Consider the following 24,274-nt stretch of genomic DNA (forward strand, 5'->3'; position numbering starts at 1 on the left):
AATTCATCAGTGAAAGTGATAAAGTAGCTGAAACCACCTCTAGCATTTGTACTCATTGGTCCACATACATCTGTATGGATTAAACCCAATAGTTCATTTGCTCTTTCTCCAACTTTAGAGAAAGGTTGCTTTGTCATTTTGCCAAGTAAACATGATTCGCATTTACCATAATCCTCTAAGTCAAATGGTTCTAGAATTCCTTCCTTTTGAAGTCTTTTTAAGCGTTTCAAGTTTATATGGCCTAATCGACAATGCCACAGATAGGTGAGATCTGAATCATCCTTTTTGGCCTTTTTGGTATTTATGTTATATACTTGTTTGTCGTGATCTAATAAATAAAGTCCATTGACTAATCTAGCAGATCCATAAAACATCTCTTTAAAATAAAACGAACAACTATTGTCTTTTATTAAAAAAGAAAATCCCTTAGCATCTAAGCAAGAAACTGAAATGATGTTTTTAGTAAGACTTGGAACATGGAAACATTCTTCCAGTTCCAAAACTAGCCCGGAGGGCAACGACAAATAGTAAGTTCCTACAGCTAATGCAGCAATCCGTGCTCCATTTCACACTCGTAGGTCGACTTCACCCTTGCTTAACTTTCTACTTCTTCTTAGTCCCTGTGGATTGGAACATAAGTGTGAGCCACAACCTGTATCTAATACCCAAGAAGTTGAATTAGCAAGTATACAGTCTATAACGAAAATACCTGAAGATGGAACGACTGTTCCGTTCTTCTGATCTTCCTTTAGCTTCAAGCAATCTCTCTTCCAATGCCCCTTCTTCTTGCAGTAGAAGCATTCGGATTCAGAAGTGGGTTGACTGACCTTCCTCTTTACAGATTTGGCGCCAGTTTGCTTAGTTGGGCTGGCCTTGTTGCCACCTTTCTTAGCATTCCTCTTCTTTCCAGATTTCTTGAACTTGCCCCCACGCACCATAAGCACATCCTGCTTATCACTTTTGAGCGTCTTTTCAGCGGTCTTCAGCATACCGTGAAGCTCAGTGAGCGTTTTGTCCAGACTATTCATACTGTAGTTCAGTTTGAACTGATCATACCCGTTATGAAGAGAATGGAGGATGGTGTCTATAGCCATTTCCTGAGAAAATTGCTGATCCAGCCGACTCATATTCTCAATGAGTCCAATCATTTTGAGAACATGTGGACTTACGGGCTCGCCTTTCTTAAGCTTGGTCTCAAGAATTGGCCTATGAGTCTCGAATCTTTCGACTCGAGCCAGATCTTGGAACATGTTCTTCAACTCACTGATGATTGTGAAAGCATGAGTTGATGAACGTTTTCTGCAGACCCGCACTCATGGTGGCGAGCATTAGACATTTCACATCCTTGTTGGCATCAATCCAACGATTGAGGGCTGCCTGAGTGACCCCGTCGCCTGCGGCTTCGGACATCGCCTCTTCTAGGACATACTCCTTTTCTTCCTGCATAAGAACTATTTGCAAGTTCCTTTGCCAGTCAAGGAAGTTTTTCCCGTTCAACTTCTCCTTTTCGAGAATTGATCGAATGTTGAATGAATTGTTGTTTGCCATATTAAAAACTACAATTGAAAAGAATAAACAAATAAATAACCATTCACAGTTTCTCTTAATAAACTTAAATTCTAGCATACATGCATAATTCAATGTTTATTAAGCATTTTATTCAAGTTATGTGTTCCGGCAGGTGTGAATAAAATGATTCCAAGATCCTAAAATCATTGAAGAACTAAGCACAGTTTGTCGACTTAATCCTAAAACATCTTAGGTAAGCAAAAGCCTTTGGCTAATAGTCTAGAAACTATTCTTGGTTGATAGGTACGTCTAAGAACTTATTAGGTAAACCTATCGATTTTGCCACGACATAAAAGGACTCCTTACTTATATCGTTGAGTTTCACCAAAACTAACATGTACTCACAATTATTTGTGTACCTTGCCCCTTTAGGACCAATAAGTAACACCTCGCTGAGCGAAAACTATTACTAGATTGATGTAAAGGATATCCAAGCAAGTGTATATTTTGGCATGGCACCTTTTAACTCAATTTTTAAGTTTGGAACTTAAGGCTCTTACTATGTTGGTTAGATTTGAAGTGAACTAAAATCCTTAATCATGCAACATAATCAAGCTTTTGATCTCATGCATTTTAAGACATATTTAAAAGCAATAAATAACTTAAAACATGCATAAGATAAATATGATCTAGTATGGCCCGACTTCATCTTGAAGCTTTAACTTCAAAGTCCGTCTTGAAAATCTCCGTGGGAGGCACCATTTTCTTCAAATAGGATAAGCTATAATTAAAACTAATTACAACTATTTGATGGTACGCAGACCATATTTGAATTGAAAAACAACTTTGGTACTTTAGACCAATTACATTCAAATTAATGGTACGCAGACCATATTTTCTATCCTATTTGGGCCATACTAGTCACTTCATAACCTGCAAAACAGTACATATACAATATATACCATTCACCCATTCATTATCATGAATGGCCCACATAGCTGGTTAGTAAAACACATTATGCATCACGTAAACATTTGCAGCAATTAATCAAGGGCACCAATAATCTACCAATTATTCAGTCCTTATTAATTCTAATCAAGTTGTTTTAACCTTAAGGATTTGTAGACCTAATCAAGAGTTTATGACTAAAAGGGCTCCCACTCAAACCAATAAATTCATATGCTTTACTAATTTTAAACATAAAAATGTATTTCTAGTCTAACCGGAAACATACAAATTTAATTAAAATTTAAAGCTCATATAAATTTATAATTGAATCCAAAAAGTTTAATTTAATTTCAGTCGTATTTAAATTAATTCATGATTTTAATTTTAGTAAAATAATTAGAATAAATAAAATTTATTATAATTACAATATTCAAAATTAAAATCCAAGAAAATAATTTAAATTATTAATTTTAAAATTAATTAAAATTACGTAAACTGAAAATTTCAAATTAAACATTCAAAACGATCTAATCGCAACGCAAACACCCTACGCATTGCACGCCCATGGGCCACACGCACACAGCCATCCCTGGCCATGTGCGCGCAGCCCATGCGCTGCGTCGCATAGCTGCTGCTTCTACCCTTCGCAAGCAATCGCGTGAGTTGGTGCTCGCTGCGCGCGCGCCAGCGCTCGATGCACGCGAGCCATCGCTCGCTGTGCGCGCTCGCCAGCGCTCGATGTGCGCGCTCGCCAGCGCTCGCTGTGCGCGCTCGCCAGCGCTCGCTTGATACGAGCCAGCGCTCGCTGCGCGCGGCATCGACGCTGGGAGCAGATTCGTGGCACGCGAGCTTGCGCTCGCTGCGCGCGAGGCTGCGCGCGCTTGCGCGAGGCAGTGCGCGTTGTGGCGCAGCTCGCTTGCTGCCCACACGCGACTGCCATGCCTTGCCTTCGCCCATGCCCATTCGTCCATTGCTCGTAGCCCACGACACAAGGCAGGGCTGCTGCCTTGTGCTCGTGCACCATGCCCTTGCTCATTGCATTCGTGCCGCACGGGCGACGAGCTCCCTTGCTCGTCGTCGCATGCCCGCACTATACAACACCCCTTAAGGTTAACACGTAGCGTCCATTGCTTTGTGCGTGCAAGTTATATGAACGAATCGCATAAAATTTAAAAAATTTATATTTAAAATTAATGACAAATTAATAAATTAATATTAATTTCATAATTTTAGGGCGAAAAATCGAAAATTTATTATTCAATTGATTTCCGATTAACATGGATTCAAGTCTAGTTCATAAAAATTCAAAATTTATCATAAATTTACAATTTTTATGGTGGTTTTTAATCATAGGTATCTAATTAAATTATAATTAATTATGAAAATCAAATTAATTCTAAATTATTCTAATTTTCAACAAATTAATCATAATTACAAATTAGATTGCATAATTAACAAGGCTAGGCATTCAAACTTGTTAAACATATACAGTAGGTCAATCAAAAATTCAAGATTTATCAACAAGAATCGCAAATATTTAATTTAACATCTTAAATTTACGAAATTTTGCATTCGAAAAACTAAAACCTTCGAAAAGTCATAGTTAGGCTTCGAATTTGAGAATTCTGGGTTCGGCAGAAAAATACTGTTTTTGTCAAAATTTTAGAATGCCTTTTACATGCGGAATTGACACAAAAATCACTCGATTTGGATGAGTAACGAAGAAACTGCCGAAAAACTGCGTACGTATAATTAAATAAACGCAATTTGCAATTAATTAACAATTACGAAAATTAATCACCCCTTTTAATTCTTGCAAATTTGTAATATTTAACCATGTTCATGCAATTTAGATTATGAAAATAATAAGAGGCTCGTGATACCACTGTTAGGATATGATACATATGACAATTCATAAATCGTGCGGAAAAACCATTTAGCCAGGAATACATATTATTTACACATAATCATATAGCATAGTTTAGATGCATACTCTTTGTTGCGTGCCTTCCTTAGCTGCGCCCGAACCGAACAAGAACAAGTCTTTAGGACTCCAAGTGTCGTCCCTCCGTAGATAGTCCACAGCACGTCCAGATCCGCCTTAAGATTGACCAACTAGAATCGCCCTTAAGGTACTAAAAATTTCGGCACTTTTGAGCAAGGAATGTGTCTGAATTTTTCTCTCAAAAACTCACTTTGAATACTTGAAAAACTTGTTATAAATTGTGAACCCAGGCCACATATTTATAGGGGTATGGAAAGAGAATTGGAATCGAATTAGGATACGAATTAATTAAATTAGAATCATAATAAACTCTTATTTAATTAATTTATCAAATAGAATTAGGAATTTAATCATTAAACGAATCCTGTACGTTTTAGGTTTCGTATGTGAACACAAACACCCACGCACGCACAGCAGCCGACGAGGGACGCTATGCGCGCGCGCGCACAGCCCGAGCATCGCAGCCCACGACTGCCGCAGCCTTGGGCGCGCGCTGGGCCTGCCTTGCGGTGGGCCTGGCGCAGCTTTGGGCTGGCGTGTTGTGGCGCGCGTTTCCCTTGCTGGACGTGGGCCTGGCTTCGTGCTGGGCCTTCGTCTAGCAAGCTCGTCCGATGCTAATTCGTACGACGCGCTTCCGATTAATTTTCCGATTCCGGAATTCATTTCCGATACGAACAATATTTAACATTTCCGATTCCGGAATTAATTTCCGTTTCGAACAAATATTTAATATTTCTGTTTCCGGAATTATTTTCCGATTCCGATAATATTTCCGATTCAGACAATATTTCCGTTTCCGGCAATATTTCCGATTCCGGCAATATTTCCATTTCCGATAATATTTTCCGATACGTACCATGTTTCCGTTTCCGGTAACATCTACGACTTGGATAATATTTATATTTCCGATACGATCCATATTTCCGTTTCCGGCAATATCATCGTTTCCGGAGTATTCATTTCTTGCCTGTGACGATCTCAGCTCCCACTGAAACCAAGATCCGTCGATTCCGAATATCCATAGATGGAGTATTTAATGCCATTAAATACTTGATCCGTTTACGTACTATTTGTGTGACCCTACGGGTTCAGTCAAGAGTAAGCTGTGGATTAATATCATTAATTCCACTTGAACTGAAGCGGCCTCTAGCTAGGCATTCAGCTCACTTGATCTCACTGAATTATTAACTTGTTAATTAATACTGAACCGCATTTATTAGACTTAACATTGAATGCGTACTTGGACCAAGGGTATTATTTCCTTCATTTTCAACCTTTGACATTCAAGTTCACTTGATAGACATTTCTTAGTCACAGGACTGGTCCTGACAGTCTATCTTGAATATATCGTCAAATTGAAGGGACTCATCATTTAATAAACCACAAATTAAATGGAAAAATGAATTCTTTTCATTTATTGTGAATGATTAACCAATAATGTTTTACAAAGATTTAAACTCTAAAACTTTAAAACATTAAACAGGGATATCAAAGCCATTCTCCAATATGCTTGATTCCCATAGTTGCAGTGTGCGAGTTGTGCTTCGCCTGCGGCAGAGGTTTAGTCAATGGATCTGATATGTTGTCATCAGTTCCAATCTTGTTTATCTCGACTTCTTTTCTTTCAACGAACTCTCGTAGAAGGTGAAATCTACGAAGTACATGCTTGACTCTCTGGTGGTGTCTAGGCTCCTTTGCCTGTGCAATAGCTCCGTTATTATCACAATACAGGGCTATTGGTCCTTTAATGGAGGGGACTACACCAAGTCCACCTATGAACTTCCTTAGCCATATAGCTTCCTTTGCTGCTTCATGTGCATTAATGTACTCCGCTTCAGTTGTAGAATCCGCAATGGTGCTTTGCTTAGCACTTTTCCAGCTTACTGCTCCTCCGTTGAGGCAGAAAACAAACCCAGACTGTGATCTGAAATCATCTTTGTCGGTTTGGAAACTTGCGTCCGTATAGCCTTTAACAATTAATTCATCATCTCCACCATAGACCAGGAAGTCATCTTTGTGCCTTTTCAGGTACTTCAGAATATTCTTGGCAGCAGTCCAATGCGCCTCTCCTGGGTCTGACTGGTATCTGCTCGTAGCACTGAGTGCATACGCAACATCCGGGCGTGTACATATCATAGCATACATTATTGAACCAATCAATGATGCATATGGAATCCCATTCATTCGTCTACGCTCATCAAGTGTTTTTGGGCACTGAGTCTTGCTTAGAGTTATTCCATGAGACATGGGTAGGTAGCCTCGCTTGGAGTCCGCCATCTTGAACCTATCAAGCACCTTATTGATATAAGTGCTTTGACTAAGTCCAATCATCTTTTTAGATCTATCTCTGTAAATCTTGATGCCCAATATGTATTGTGCTTCTCCTAGATCTTTCATCGAAAAACATTTCCCAAGCCAAATCTTGACAGAGTTCAACATAGGAATGTCATTTCCGATAAGTAATATGTCGTCGACATATAATACTAGGAAAGCAATTTTGCTCCCACTGACCTTCTTGTATACACAAGATTTGTCTGCGTTCTTGATGAAACCAAAGTCACTGACTGCTTCATCAAAACGTATATTCCAGCTCCTGGATGCCTGCTTCAATCCGTAGATTGACTTCTTTAGCTTGCATACCTTTTTAGCATTCTTTGGATCCTCAAAACCTTCAGGCTGTGTCATAAACACAGTTTCTGTTAAAACACTGTTTAAGAAAGCAGTTTTGACATCCATCTGCCATATTTCGTAATCGTAATATGCAGCGATTGCTAACATTATCCGAATAGACTTTAGCATTGCAACTGGTGAAAAGATTTCATTGTAATCCACACCGTGGACTTGCCTGTAACCTTTTGCAACCAATCTAGCTTTGAAAACTTCAAGTTTCCCATCCTTGTCCTATTTCAGTTTGAAAACCCATTTGCTTCCAATGGCTTGGTAGCCATCTGGCAAATCGACCAAATCCCATACTTGGTTTTCAGACATGGAGTCTAATTCAGATTGCATGGCTTCTTGCTATTGCTTGGAGCTATGGCTCGTCATAGCTTGTTTGTAAGTCGCAGGTTCATCACTTTCAAGTAATAGAACGTCATAGCTCTCGTTCGTCAAAATACCTAAGTACCTTTCCGGTTGAGATCTATATCTTTGCGATCTACGCGGGGTAACATTTCTAGATTGACCATGATTCTCACCAGATTCTTCTAAAGATCTCTGAGTTTCATCCTAAATGTCATCTTGAGCATTCTCTAGAGTTTGTTGTTCGACTCGAATTTCTTCGAGTTCTACTTTTCTCCCACTTGTCATTTTGGAAATGTGATCTTTCTCCAAAAAGACACCATCTCGAGCAACAAACACCTTGTTCTCAGATGTATTGTAGAAGTAATACCCCTTTGTTTCCTTTGGATAGCCCACAAGGATACATTTGTCAGATTTTGGATGAAGTTTGTCTGAAATTAATCGTTTGACGTATACTTCACATCCCCAAATCTTAAGAAAAGACACATTTGGAGGGTTTCCAAACCATAATTCATATGGAGTCTTTTTGACAGCTTTAGACGGAGCTCTATTTATAGTGAGTGCAGCTGTATTTAGTGCATGTCCCCAAAATTCTAATGGAAGTTTGGCCTGACCCATCACTAACCTGACCATGTCTAGCAAGGTTCTGTTCCTCCGTTCCGACACACCGTTCCATTGTGGTGTTCCAGGAGGAGTCAATTCTGATAGAATTCCACATTCTTTCAGATGGTCATCAAATTCATAGCTCAGATATTCACCGCCTCTATCAGATCGCAGTGCCTTAATCTTCTTGCCTAATTGATTCTCTACTTCACTCTGAAATTCCTTGAATTTGTCAAAGGATTCAGACTTATGCTTCATTAGGTAGACATAACCATATCTACTGAAGTCATCAGTGAAAGTGATAAAGTAGCTAAAACCACCTCTAGCATTTGTACTCATTGGTCCACATACATCTGTATGGATTAAACCCAATAGTTCATTTGCTCTTTCTCCAACTTTAGAGAAAGGTTGCTTTGTCATTTTGCCAAGTAAACATGATTCGCATTTACCATAATCCTCTAAGTCAAATGGTTCTAGAATTCCTTCCTTTTGAAGTCTTTCTAAGCGTTTCAAGTTTATATGGCCTAATCGACAATGCCACAGATAGGTGAGATCTGAATCATTCTTTTTGGCCTTTTTGGTATTTATGTTATATACTTGTTTGTCGTGATCTAATAAATAAAGTCCATTGACTAATCTAGCAGATCCATAAAACATCTCTTTAAAATAAAACGAACAACTATTGTCTTTTATTAAAAAGGAAAATCCCTTAGCAAGAAACTGAAATGATGTTTTTAGTAAGACTTGGAACATGGAAACACTCTTCCAGTTCCAAAACTAGCCCGGAGGGCAACGACAAATAATAAGTTCCTACTGCTAATGCAGCAATCCGTGCTCCATTTCCCACTAGTAGGTCGACTTCACCCTTGCTTAACTTTCTACTTCTTCTTAGTCCCTGTGGATTGGAACATAAGTGTGAGCCACAACCTGTATCTAATACCCAAGAAGTTGAATTAGCAAGTATACAGTCTATAAGGAAAATACCTGAAGATGGAACGACTGTTCCGTTCTTCTGATCTTCCTTTAGCTTTGGACATTCTCTTTTGTAATGGCCTATTCCATCACAATAAAGACAGCTTGATGTGGACTTGTCCTGCTTTGATTTAGCATCGCCCTTGGACTTTCCACTTTTCTTGAACGGTCTCCTTCTAGCCTTGAGTAAATCTTTGGCTTCAAAGTCCAGTATTATTTCAGCCTTTCTGACAAGGTGAACAAATTCTGCAACTGTTTCTTCTCTTGGTTCACTTAGGTATAGTTGCTTGAAGCGACCAAACCCACTGTGTAGTGAATTGAGCAAGATAGAGACTGCCATCCTTTCGCTTATTGGTGTTCCTAGTAGACTTAGGCGATCAAAGTATGAACGCATAAGATCCACATGGAACCTCAGTGGGACGCCTACCCTCTGTTTAGTGCGAAGGAGCTGAACATGTGTTTCTTGGACTTCCATCCTATAACACCTGTTGGGAGAACTAACCTTTAGACCAGACATTGATTCAATCAACTCATGGACGTTCAGGTCCCTGTCCTCCGTGCTTCCACGACAGATATCCCTCAGATTCTTGATGAGCGTAAAAGGTTCATAGGCTACAAACCTTCTAGCCCAATCATCAGGGATATTGTTCAGCATGAGACTCATAACCTTTTTGAGATCCGCATCCCAGGCGTAAAATCTCTCAGGGGTCATGTCTCTGGCATAGTAGCTTGGCATGGGATTGGTCAGTACATACTCAAGTCCATTGAGTCTGACTATTTCAACTAGCTTAGCTTCCCATTCAAGAAAATTTGCTAGGTTCAGCTTGACCATAAGCTCAGAAACCCATGATGATGTTTTGATTGTTGTTTGCCATATTTAAAACTACAATTGAAAAGAATAAAAAAATAAATAACCATTCACAGTTTCTCTTAATAAACTTAAATTCTAGCATACATGCATAATTCAATGTTCATTAAGCATTTTATTCAAGTTATGTGTTCCGGCAGGTGAGAATAAAATGATTCCAAGATCCTAAAATCATTGAAGAACTAAGCACAGTTTGTCGACTTAATCCTAAAACATCTTAGGTAAGCAAAAGCCTTTTGCTAATAGTCTAGAAACTATTCTTGGTTGATAGGTACGTCTAAGAACTTATTAGGTAAACCTATCGATTTTGCCACGACATAAAAGGACTCCTTACTTATATCGTTGAGTTTCACCAAGATTAACATGTACTCACAATTATTTGTGTACCTTGCCCCTTTAGGACCAATAAGTAACACCTCGCTGAGCGAAAACTATTACTAGATTGATGTAAAGGATATCCAAGCAAGTGTATATTTTGGCATGGCACCTTTTAACTCAATTTTTAAGTTTGGAACTTAAGGCTCTTACTATGTTGGTTAGATTTTAAGTGAACAAAAATCCGTAATCATGCAACATAATCAAGCTTTTGATCTCATGCATTTTAAGACATATTTAAAAGCAATAAATAACTTAAAACATGCGTAAGATAAATGTGATATAGTATGGCCCGACTTCATCTTGAAGCTTTAACTTCAAAGTCCGTCTTGAAAATCTCCGTGGGAGGCACCATTTTCTTCAAATAGGATAAGTTATAATTAAAACTAATTACAACTATTTGATGGTACGCAGACCATATTTGAATTGAAAAACAACTTTGGTACTTTAGACCAATTACATTCAAATTAATGGTACGCAGACCATATTTTCTATCCTATTTGGGCCATACTAGTCACTTCATAACCTGCAAAACAGTACATATACAATATATACCATTCACCCATTCATTATCATGAATGGCCCACATAGCTGGTTAGTAAAACACATTATGCATCACATAAACATTTGCAGCAATTAATCAAGGGCACCAATAATCTACAAATTATTCAGTCCTTATTAATTCTAATCAAGTTGTTTTAACCTTAAGGATTTGTAGACCTAATCAAGAGTTTATGACTAAAAAGGGCTCCCACTTAAACCAGTAAATTCATATGCTTTACTAATTTTAAACATAAAAATGTATTGAATTTAAAGCTCATATAAATTTAATTAAAATTTAAAGCTCATATAAAATTTAATTAAAATAACCGGAAACATACAAATTTAATTAAAATTTAAAGCTCATATAAATTTATAATTGAATCCACAAAGTTTAATTTAATTTCAGTCGTATTTAAATTAATTCATGATTTTAATTTTATTAAAATAATTAGAATAAATAAATTTTATTATAATTACAATATTCAAAATTAAAATCCAAGAAAATAATTTGAATTATTAATTTTAAAATTAATTAAAATTACGTAAACTGAAAATTTCAAATTAAAATTTCAAAACGATCTAATCGCAACGCAACAATCCCACGCAACGCACGCCCATGGGCCACACGCACACAGCCATCGCTGGCCATGTGCGCGCAGCCCATGCGCTGCCTCGCATCGCTGCTGCTCACCATCGCAAGGCATCACGCGAGCTGGTGCTCGCTGCGCGCCCCAGCGCTCGACGCACGAGCATGCTGCCGCAGCCCATCGCTGGGCGCAGCGCTCGTCGCACGTCGCAACACGCACCCGCACGCCATCGCTGGGCGCAGCGCTCGTCGCACGCACAACAAGCACTCGCACGCCATCGCTGGGCGCAGCGCTCGTCGCACGCACAATAGCGCTCGCTGCGCGCGAGCGATCGATGCTTGGCGCAGCACTCGTGGCACGCGAGCTTACGCTCGCTGCGCGCGAGGCTCCGCACGCTTGCGCGAGGCAGTGCGCGCTGTGGCGCAGCTCGCTTGCTGCCCACACGCGACTGCTCATGCCTTGCTCTCGCCCTCGCCCATTCGCCTATTGCACACAGCCCACGACACAAGGCAGGGCTGCTGCCTTGTGCTCGTGCACCATGGCCTTGCTCATTGCATTCGTACCGCATGGGCGACAAGCTCCCTTGCTCGTCGTCACATGCCCGCACTATACAACACCCCTTAAGGGTGACACGTAGCGTCCATTGCTTTGTGCGTGCAAGTTATATGAGCGAATCGCATAAAAATTTAAAATTTATATTCAAAATTAATGAAAAATTAATAAATAATATTAATTTCATAATTTTAGGGCGAAAAATCGAAAATTTATTATTCAATTGATTTCCGATTAATATGGATTCAAGTCTAGGTCATAAAAATTTAAAATTTAACATAAATTTACAATTTTTATGGTGGTTTTTAATCATAGGTATCTAATTAAATTATAACTAATTATGAAAATCAAATTAATTCTAAATTATTCCAATTTTCAACAAATTAATCATAATTACAAATTAGATTGCATAATTAACAAGGCTAGGCATTCAAACTTGTTAAACATATACAGTAGGTCAATCAAAAATCCAAGATTTATCAACAAGAATCGCAAATATTTAATTTAACATCTTAAATTTACGAAATTTTGCATTCGAAAAACTAAAACCTCCGAAAAGTCATAGTTAGGCTTCGAATTTGAGAATTCTGGGTTCGGCCGAAAATTAATATTTTTGTCAAAATTTTAGAATGCCTTTTACATGCGGAATTGACACAAAAATCACTCGATTTGGATGAGTAACGAAGAAACTGCCGAAAAACTGCGTACGTATAATTAAATAAACGCAATTTGCAATTAATTAACAATTACGAAAATTAATCACCCCTTTTAATTCTTGCAAATTTGTAATATTTAACCATGTTCATGCAATTTAGATTATGAAAATAATAAGAGGCTCGTGATACCACTGTTAGGCTATGATACATATGACAATTCATAAATCATGCGGAAAAACCATAAAGCCAGGAAAGCATATTATTTACACATAATCATTTAGCATAGTTTAGATGCATACTCTTTGTTGCGTGCCTTCCCTAGCTGCGCCCGAACCGAACAAGAACAAGTCTTTAGGACTCCAAGTGTCGTCCCTCCGTAGATAGTCTACAGCACGTCCGGATCCGACTTAAGCTTGACCAACTAGGATCGCCCTTAAGGTACTTAGAATTTTCGGCACTTATAGGCAATTGTGTGACTGAATTTTTGCTCTCAAAAATCACTTTGAATACTTGAATACTCGATGTAAATATGTGACCCTAGGCACCTATTTATAGAGTTATGGAAAAGGATTTGGAATTCTATTAGGATACTAATTTATTTAATTATAATCCTACTAGGACTCTAATTAAATAAACTAAATCCCGGTAGCCTTAGGATTCGAGTAACACACTTCGGGTGATACGCTAGCACCGCACGCAGGCCTTGCGGCCCACGCACAGCGCCAGCCCACTCGTCGCAGCCCCGCGCGCGCGCCAAGGCCATTGCTGGGCCTGGCCTTGCGCTGGACCGGGCGTGGCTTGGCAGCGTGTTTTTGGGCGCTTGGGCTTGCTGAGCGTAGGCCTGGCTTCGTGCTGGGCCTTCGTCTAGCAAGTCTCGTCCGATGCTAATTCGTACGACGCGCTTCCGATTAAATTCCCGATTCCGGAATTTATTTTCGATACGAACAATATTTAATATTTCCGTTTCCGGAATTAATTTCCGTTTCGAACAAATATTTAATATTTCCGTTTCCGGAATTATTTTCCGATTCCGATAATATTTCCGATTCTGACAATATTTCCGTTTCCGGCAATATTTCCGATTCCGGCAATATTTCCATTTCCGATAATATTTTCCGATACGTACCATGTTTCCGTTTCCGGCAACATCTACGACTTGGATAATATTTATATTTCCGATACGATCCATATTTCCGTTTCAGGCAATATCATCGTTTCCGGAGCATTCATTTCTTGCCTGTGACGATCTCAGCTCCCACTGAAACCAAGATCCGTCGATTCCGAATATCCATAGATGGAGTATTTAATGCCATTAAATACTTGATCCGTTTACGTACTATTTGTGTGACCCTACGGGTTCAGTCAAGAGTAAGTTGTGGATTAATATCATTAATTCCACTTGAACTGAAGCGGCCTCTAGCTAGGCATTCAGCTCACTTGATCTCACTGAATTATTAACTTGTTAATTAATACTGAACCGCATTTATTAGACTTAACATTGAATGAATACTTGGACCAAGGGAATCATTTCCTTCAATTCTTCTATTAGATAGTGAAGAAACATGGAGTTCAGGTCACTGACGCTATGAGATTCTTCTATTAGATAGTGAAGAAATCTACAACTTACAGTCAAACTATTATCATGTAGATTAATGAGTTTGTGAACTTGTAAGAAAGCTATGACGAAACCTAGATTCTCTAAAATGGTTAGAGGCCATATATAGACTTAAATGTTTTAGATGGTTAAAGGCCATAAAACAAAATTGAAATTTTGTTGATTTGCAAGAATAGTTTCACACCTATTGGTTGCAAGTTTGTTTTAAGGATAAAAACCATCAAACATGAAATTGTGTCTTCACACACAAAGCTAGATTGGTTGCTAAAGGTTACAAGCAAATCCACGGCGTGGATTATGTTAAAGCCTCATGCAAAATCGTAATGCTCAAGTCTATAAATCAAGCAATAATTACATATTGGTACATATGGCAATTGGATGAAAAAACATCTTCCTCAATCAAATGTTGGGAGAAACTATGTACATGGCATGTCATAGGATTTGTGGATCCAAATAATGCTTGAAATGAATGCTAGCTTATGAAATCTAAGTATGGATTTAAGCAAGAAATTGGGAATTGGAACTGTATTTTAATGAAGCTAATAAGTATTTTAGTTTCATAAAAAGTACATAATTATTATAGATATATAAGAAGTTTAGTGGGAGTACGTAAAACTTAATTGGTCCTATGTGTATCACACACATATCTCTCTATTGTGAAATGACATTCAAAAACTAATGACTTAGATTTGAAATTATTCATCAATGATGGACCTGAAGGAAATAATGCCCTTGGTCCAAGTATGCATTCAATGATAAGTCTAATAAATGCGGTTCAGTATTAATTAACAAGTTAATAATTCAGTGAGATCAAGTGAGCTGAATGCCTAGCTAGAGGCCGCTTCAGTTCAAGTGGAATTAATGATATTAATCCACAGCTTACTCTTGACTGAACCCGTAGGGTCACACAAATAGTACGTAAACGGATCAAGTATTTAATGGCATTAGATACTCCATCTATGGATATTCGGAATCGACGGATCTTGGTTTCAGTGGGAGCTGAGATCGTCACAGGCAAGAAATGAATACTCCGGAAACGATGATATTGCCGGAAACGGAAATATGGATCGTATCGGAAATATAAATATTATCCAAGTCGTAGATGTTACCGGAAACGGAAACATGGTACGTATCGGAAAATATTATCGGAAATGGAAATATTGCCGGAATCGGAAATATTGCCGGAAACGGAAATATTGTCTGAATCGGAAATATTATCGGAATCGGAAAATAATTTCGGAAACGGAAATATTAAATATTTGTTCGAAACGGAAATTAATTCCGGAATCGGAAATGTTAAATATTGTTCGTATCGGAAATGAATTCCGGAATCGGAAAATTAATCGGAAGCGCGTCGTACGAATTAGCATCAGACGAGCTTGCTAGACGAAGGCCCAGCACGAAGCCAGGCCCACGTCCAGCAAGGGAAACGCGCGCCACAACACGCCAGCCCAAGGCTGCGCCAGGCCCACCGCAAGGCAGGCCCAGCGCGCGCCCAAGGCTGCGGCAGTCGTGGGATGCGATGCTCGGGCTGTGCGCTCGCGCGCATAGCGCCCCTCGTGGGCTGCTGTGCGTGCGTGGGTGTTTGTGTTCACATACGAAACCTAAAACGTACAGGATTCGTTTAATGATTAAATTCCTAATTCTATTTGATAAATTAATTAAATAAGAGTTTTATTATGATTCTAATTTAATTAATTCGTATCCTAATTCGATTCCAATTCTCTTTCCATACCCCTATAAATATGTGGCCTGGGTTCACAATTTATAACAAGTTTTTCAAGTATTCAAAGTGAGTTTTTGAGAGAAAAATTCAGACACATTCCTTGCTCAAAAGTGCCAAAATTTTTAGTACCTTAAGGGCGATTCTAGTTGGTCAATCTTAAGGCGGATCCGGATGTGCTGTGGACTATCTACGGAGGGACGACACTTGGAGTCCTAAAGACTTGTTCTTGTTCGGTTCGGGCGCAGCTAGGGAAGGCACGCAACAAAGAGTATGCATCTAAACTATGCTATATGATTATGTGTAAATAATATGTATTCCTGGCTAAATGGTTTTTCCGCATGATTTATGAATTGTCATATGTATCATAACTTAACAGGACCAAGGCGAAACTTAGTACATACTGGGTATTGAGATCTATTTACAAAGATCTTATGGCATTGTTTTAGATTAAGTAATGGCATTTACTAAATCAAACACGAAAGACTCCATTGGAGATATTCGACCCATATGAATAAATCTAAGTAAAGAATGTTTGAACTATGTATAAACATTTACTAAGTTAAACATCAAAGACTCTAAGTGAGATTCTTAACCTATATTATATATTAAAGAATTTAGTTGGATTCTGTATCTACTGAAACTGAATGAGCTAGAATTACATGAATAGAATTCAATTGGGAATTTTTTCCGCAAAAGAATTTATCATGTATAATATAATATGAGGATCGCCAAAAACGTATCGTATGGCTTTAGGTATGACGAACATATACCAATCTCTATTGATCTAAGTAAAGATCAAAAAAATTGAGATCAAGAAAAACTTATAGTACTTGAAAAGGTACATAGGAATAGTTCTTGACTCAACCTTACCCATGATGAACTAAAATAAGTGGTGCCCCAAAAATTTGATATAATTGACGGGTTAGTGTGAGCTTATCCAGTTGTGCACTCTTCGAATAGGAATCCATTTTCGGAAAGATCCTGGCTTTCGTGCTTTGGGAAATAAAGATATGCTAAATATTGATGCTACACGCATAAACACTGGCAAAGGATCAAGCAAGACCCTTTGGAGTTAACCATTGGCAAGGACGAGCTGTAGAGCATCGTGTTTTGAAATGGCAACATAGATTGGAGACCATGAGTTGTTGCGTGGGAAATTAAAATATTAATTTCTATGTTCTGAGATACAGATGGAAAGTCTTCCACATATCTATAGACTGCTTGGATAAGTAAATCCAAACAAAGCATCACTAGCAACCTATACAGTTGAAGTAAAAGTACTTATTGCCTAAGAATCAATAAAACATGGTTGTTTATGTTAAAGAGTTCTTCACTGAACTTGGGTAGATCATATGTATCCTGACTTGATGGATCTTCATTGCAAAATGCGTAGAACCACTATTGTAGCAAGAAAGACTAGATCACAAAATAAACATACTCAAAAGATCTTATCATCCTGTCTCGAAGAACATTCGATGAAAAGGATATTAAGATTGGCAAAGCATGATAACTAAACCTATGCAACAAAGTGAGAAACAACACTCACATTGTGGCACCGGAAATCAAGCATAGCTTTGAATTCCATTAATTGTTTTAAAGATGGGTTTGAGGCCCATGGTTTTAAAACATTGGGGTTGAACATTTATCATATATGAAATGTATTTTCATATTCCATTTAATCTTGGTTTAGTATTAAATGATGAGTCCCTTTAAATTGACGATATATTCAAGATAGACTGTCAGGACCAGTCCTGTGACTAAGAAATGTCTATCAAGCAACTTGAATGTCAAAAGTTGAAAATGGTCCCTGGTCGGAGTTTTCTATAAAGATGGACGCATAGAAAACGTTAGACGACTAGAATGCAAGATGACTAGTAGTTCTGTTTCTTGAACTATGTGTGTTAGGTTATGATACATATGACAAAAAATAAATCATGCCGAAAACCTTAATGCCAGGAAACATATTATTTACACATAATCATATAGCATAATTTAGATGCATACACTTTGTAGCGTTCCTTCCCTAGCTGCGCCCGAACCGAACAAGAACAAGTCTTTAGGACTCCAAGTGTCATCCCTCCGTAGATAGTCCACAGCACGTCCAGATCCGCCTTAAGCTTGACCAACTAGAATCGCCCTTAAGGTTACTAGCAATTTTCGGCTAAAATGGTTGCAAGTGTTTGGCTGATTTTTGCTTCAAAATCTTACCTTTGAATACTTCAATCTTGTGTATAAATTTGTGACCCTAGGCACCTATTTATAGAGTTATGGAAAAGGACTTATAATCCTATTAGAATACTAATTTAGTTTAATTAGAATCCTGCTATGACTCTATTAAATAAACTTTATCTATTAGGATTAGGATATCATCGTTTCCGGAGTATTTATTTCTTGCTTTTGACGATCTCAGCTCCCACTGAAACTAAGATCCGTCGATTCCGAATATCCATAGATGGAGTATTTAATGCCATTAAATACTTGATCTGTTTACGTACTATTTGTGTGACCCTACGGGTTCAGCCAAGAGTAAGCTGTGGATTAATATCATTAATTCCTCTTGAACTGAAGCGGCCTCTAGCTAGGCATTCAGCTCACTTGATCTCACTGAATTATTAACTTGTTAATTAATACTGAACCGCATTTATTAGACTTAACATTAAATGCATACTGGGACCAAGGGCATTATTTCCTTCAGTCTCCCACTTGTCCTGTGCATTTCCTAATTCCTTTGTCGCTCGATGCTTGCTCTTGAACGTAAGGTAAGAGTTGTCACCCTTATTATGTCCAGAGGTGTTTCTCGGTTTCAGAGTTCAACTAATCAAATAAAACAGATAATCATAACCTATGATTCATCTGAGTACGACCATGCATTTTACAGTTTCTAGCTCTCCGAGTGGCCTTGTACAACTTTCAGCATCTCATCCCGATTTATGGGAGGACAATCCCAATCTTGCTATCTTGAGATTAGACTTCGTTTGATAGGTGATTACCTGAGCGTTGCCTTTATAGTCTCCTTTTACGGTGCGACGGTTAACGTCAAAGTAAGCAGTTCTCAAACAAGTAATCTCAAATCACTCAGGTATTGAGGATTAGTGTCTAATAATTTTAATGAAATTTACTTATGACAGATTTTCATCTCTTACAGTAAAGTTTCATAGGTCTGTCCGATACTAGTCTTCCCAAAGTAAGTATCTATGCAAATGATTATGACATTGCCATAGTCTTCCCTAACCTAGGTAAGCTTTATCAAAAGGTGTTTACAAATTGGTGTTTTACTAGTAATGCTAGCTATCATACTGGGGGAGAATTGTTGTTGCTTGGAAATCTGGTTGTTTTACAGTGAATATTATTGCTGCATCAAGTCAGTTTTTGCACTGTCATATCACACCTCTTAGTGGTATGCCTAGTTTTCATTGTACTTTCATTTATGCCTTCAATGATCATGGTATGAGACAAGAATTATGGAGGGATTTGGGTCTGCTTAACACTCAGGGGCCTTGGATTCTTTGTGGGGATTTCAATTGTGTTATGGCTGTGGATGAAAGAATAGGTTGTCCTGTTAGGCATGCAGAGATAGTTGATATTAACAATTGTATGCATCTGTGTGGAATGGAGGATGTTAAGTGTGTAGGAAATTTGTACACCTGGAACAATAAACAGCAAGGGCATGATAGGGTTTTCTCAAAGCTTGATAGAGTTTTAGCTAATCAATCATGGAAGGGGTGTTATCCAACAGCAGAGGTGTGTTTTATGCCTGAAGGCCAGTTTGATCACTCACCTGGTCTATTGACTGTATATCCTAGAATCGGTGGGGGTAGGAAACCTTTTAAGTATTTTACAATGTGGAAGAGTTCTCCTGTTTTCAATGATACAATTCAGGCAGCTTGGAAGACTCAAGTAAGTGGGAGCAACATTTTCATGTTGGTTAGTAAACTGAAGTCAGTTAAGATTGCTCTAAAAGATCTTAACAAAAGTGGGTTTTCTGATGTACAAGCTGCTGATTTGAATGCTTATCATGATATGGTAGCTGCTCAAGAGCTCATGCATGCAAACCCTACTGATCAATGTCTTGTTAACAAGGAGTTAGAAGCTATCCAGGAGTATAAGATCAAACATAAGGTTTATTTGGATTTTTTGAGTCAGAAGGCTAAGCTGGCATGGATTAAGGCTGGTGATGAGAACACAGCCCTGTTTCATCAAAGTATTAAAAGTAGAAATATTCAAAATCAGGTGTATAGTATACATGATAAGGAGGGGAGATGGAGAGACAAGCCTGGTGAGGTTTCAGAGGCATTTATTGAGTACTACAAGCTCCTGCTGGGTAGTGTGCAAGAATCTAGAACTCCAGTGATCAAGCAGGTTGTTCAAATTGGTCCAGTATGTCAGGAAAATCACAAAGCAATTCTTACTGCACCTTATACTGTTGATGAGGTGAAGGAAGCTCTTTTTTCTATTCCAGGTGTAAGGCACCAGGACCTGATGGGTTTGGTTCTTACTTTTACAAGGACACTTGGCACATTGTTGGTAAGGAGACTATTGATGCTGTTTTGGATGTTTTACATCATGGTAAACTGTTAAAGGAAGTGAACCACACAGTTGTAACTTTAATTCCTAAGACTAAGTGTCCGAGGAGTGTAGGAGATTTCAGGCCAATTTCTTGCTGCAATACATTGTATAAGTGTATTACTAAAGTCCTGTGTGGTAGTTTGAGACAAGTGCTTCCTGATCTTATTTTGGAGAATCAAGGTGGTTTTGTTCATGGTAGATATATTGTTCACAATATAATGGTAGTGCAGGACCTAGTGAGGCATTATGGTAGGAAAGGAGTGAAACCTAGTTGTCTAATGAAGATAGATTTGCAGAAAGCCTATGATACTGTGGATTGGCAGTTTCTGAGAGAAATGATGGAATACTTGGAGTTTCCAGTGCAGTTTGTTAATCTAGTAATGGAATGTGTCACTACACCTATGTTTTCTTTGATGATCAATGGCTCAATGCATGGTTTTTTTCAAATCCCAGAGAGGTTTGAGGCAGGGTGATCCCATCTCCCCTCTTCTTTTTGTTATCTGCATGGAGTATTTGTCAAGGATTTTGCAGAAGATGAGTGCCTTGTCACAGTTTCAGTTCCATCCTAGATGTAAAGAGGTTAGGCTCACTCACCTATGCTTTGCTGATGATTTGATTTTGTGTTGCAAAGGTGAATATCCTTCAATTTATCTGCTCTTGCAAGCTTTTAAGTTGTTTTCTAACTCTTCTGGTTTGAAAGCCAATCATCAGAAATCATCCATATATTGTCATGGAATGTCTGATGGTGATGTTCAGAGGGTGGTGGATGCTTCTGGTTTTGTTAGAAGCACCTTACCATTTAAATATTTGGGAGTTCCCATCTGTTCCAAAAAGATTTCTGCAGCTCAGTGTGGGGTCTTGGTGGATAAGATGACTGCTAGGATCAAAATATGGAGTTCTAGGAACCTTTGCTACACAGCTAGAATGTAGTTAGTTAATTCTGTTTTGCTTAGCTTGCATATGTACTGGACTCAGATATATGTGCTCCCAAAGGGTGTTCTTCAAGATATTGTGAAGATTTGCAGGGCTTTCCTTTGGAGTGGCCATGCTTACAGTAGTAAACCAAGCAGCATTGCCTGGGAAAGAATTTGTTGTGACAAGCAGAGTGGTGGATTGGGTTTTAGAGATGTCCTGTTATGGAATATTGCTAGTATAGGCAAATATGTTTGGGCTCTGGCCACTAAACAGGACAATGTCTGGATTAAGTGGGTTACCTCATTTTACTTAAAGGATGGGGAATGGTGGGATTATCAGCCTAACAATACAGCTAGCTGGTATTGGAAACAGGTATGCAGTACTAAAGAGAAGCTAAAACTGGTGTTTACTGAAGCAGAATTTGGTGCAATGTCTAAATATTCTGTGAAGCAAGTCTATAACAAGCTGGCAGGCAATAGACCTAAGGTCCATTGGGACAGATTGGTGTGGAATAGGCTTAATACCCCAAAGCACAGGTTTATTTCTTGGCTAGCAATCCAATCCAGGTTGCAAACTACGGCTAAAATGGCTAAAATTGGTATCAGCAGCTCTACAAGTTGTTTAATTTGAGGACAGAAGGATGAGGATCATCATCATCTGTTCTTTGATTGTTCCTACAGCAAGCAATGTTTGGTTGCAATGAAGGCATGGTTGGGAATCAACACTACTGCTATTGATTTACATCAGTTATATAGAAGCATCAAGCATGGAAGACACTCTAAATTCAGGAAGCAGGTATACTATGCAGCAATTGTGGCATTGGTGTACTTAATCTGGAGATGCAGGAACACTAGTCTATGGGATCAGTTGGTTCCTGCTGTTAAAGTTATAGTTGGTACTTTGAAGCAAACTGTGAAGAGTAGAATTCAAGCAATCTTGCCTAAATATGTAAACAGGAAAGATAATAGTTGGTTTGTGAGCTTATAAGCTTTGTATTCCTAGTTGCTTGTTGTTTTGCTAACTTCTTGTTGAAATGGTCCAACCTAGTTGGTTTGTTTCTCTTGAAGTTAGTTTAGGTTGTAATTGTTTGAGCCTTAATATTATTCTCACTTGCTTAGCAAAAAAAAAAAAACAAGTAATCTCAAATCACTCAGGTATTTAGGATTAGTGTCTAATAATTTTAATAAAATTTACTTATGACAGATTTTCATCTCTTACAGTAAAGTTTCATAGGTCTGTCCGATACTAGTCTTCCCAAAGTAAGTATCTATGCAAATGATTATGACATTGCCATGTCCATATAGTTCAAGAAACAGAACTACTAGTCATCTTGCATTCTAGTCGTCTGACATTTTCTATGCGTCCATCTTTATAGAAAACTCCGACCAGGGACCATTTTCAACTTTTGACATTCAAGTTCACTTGATAGACATTTCTTAGTCATAGGACTGGTCCTGACAGTCTATCTTGAATATTTCGTCAAATTGAAGGGACTCATCATTTAATACTAAACCAAGATTAAATGGAATATGAAAATACATTTCATATATGATAAATGTTCAACCCCAATGTTTTACAACCATGGGCCTCAAACCCATCTTTAAAACAATTAATGGAATTCAAAACTATGCTTGATTTCCAGTGCGACAATGTGAGTGTTGTTTCTCACTGGTTGCATAGCTTTAGTTATCATGCTTTGCCAATCTTAATATCCTTTTCATGGAATATTCTTCGAGATATGATGATAAGATCCATTTGAGTTTGTTTATTATGTGATCTAGTCTTTCTTACTTCGATAGTGGTTCTACGCATTTTGCAATGAAGAACCATCAAGTCAGCAGACATGTGATCCACCCAAGTTCAGTGAAGAACTCTTTAACTTAAACAACCTTGTTTCCTTGCTTCTTAGGCAATAATTACTTTTACTTCAACTGTATAGGTTGCTAGTGATGCTTTGTTTGGATTTACTTATCCAAGAAGTTCACGGATATGTGGAAGACTTTCCATCTATATCTTAGAACATATAAATTAATATTTAATTTCCCACGTAACAACTCATGGTCTCCAATTCATGTTGCCATTTCAAAACACGATGCTCTATAGCTCATCCTTGCCAATGGTTAACTCCAAAGGAATCTTGCTTGATCCTTTGCCAGTGTTTATGCGTGTAGCATCAATATTTAGCATATCTTTATTTCCTTGAGTCAAGAACTGTTCCTATGTACCTTTTCAAGTACCATAAGTTTTTCTTGATCTCAATCTAGTTGATCTTCACTTAGATAAATAGAGATTGGTATATGTTCGTCATGCCTAAAGTCATACGATACGTTTTTGGCGATCCTCATATTATATCATACATGATAAATTCTTTTGCAGAATAATTCCCAATTGAATTCTATTCATGTAACTTTAGCTTATCTAGTTTCAGTAGATACTAAATCCAGCTAAATTCTTTGACATATAATACAGGTTTAAGAATCTCACTTTGACTCGATGTTTAACTTAGTAAATGCTTATACATAGTTCAAACATCCTTTACTTAGATTTATTCATATGGGTCGAATGTCTCCAATGGAGTCTTTTGATTTAGTAAATGCCATTACTTAATCCAAAAAAATATTATAATATCTTTGTAAATAGATCTTAATACCCAATATGTACTAAGTTTCGCCTTGGTCCATCATTGATGAATAATTTCAAACCTAAGTCATTAGCATTTGAATGTTATTTCATAATAGAGAGATATGTGTGTGATACACATAGGACCAATTAAGTTTTATGTACTCCCACTAAACTTCTTATATATCTATAAGAAT

At 38.0% G+C, this 24,274-nt stretch overlaps 1 protein-coding gene across 1 annotated transcript; it reads left to right on the forward strand.

Moving 5' to 3' along the window:
• The first annotated feature begins 19,376 nt into the window (after positions 1-19,376).
• On the forward strand, positions 19,377-22,445 carry LOC110774810 (uncharacterized). The gene is made up of 5 exons (XM_056839346.1): positions 19,377-20,501; positions 20,558-20,920; positions 20,997-21,398; positions 21,519-21,994; positions 22,139-22,445. Exons 1-5 carry the CDS (start codon positions 19,377-19,379, stop codon positions 22,443-22,445), a joined length of 2,673 nt encoding a protein of 890 aa, XP_056695324.1.
• The last annotated feature ends 1,829 nt before the right edge of the window (positions 22,446-24,274 follow it).

Source organism: Spinacia oleracea, chromosome 3, assembly GCF_020520425.1.
Source record: "Spinacia oleracea cultivar Varoflay chromosome 3, BTI_SOV_V1, whole genome shotgun sequence".
In the NCBI taxonomy this organism is placed as follows: Eukaryota; Viridiplantae; Streptophyta; class Magnoliopsida; order Caryophyllales; family Amaranthaceae; genus Spinacia; species Spinacia oleracea.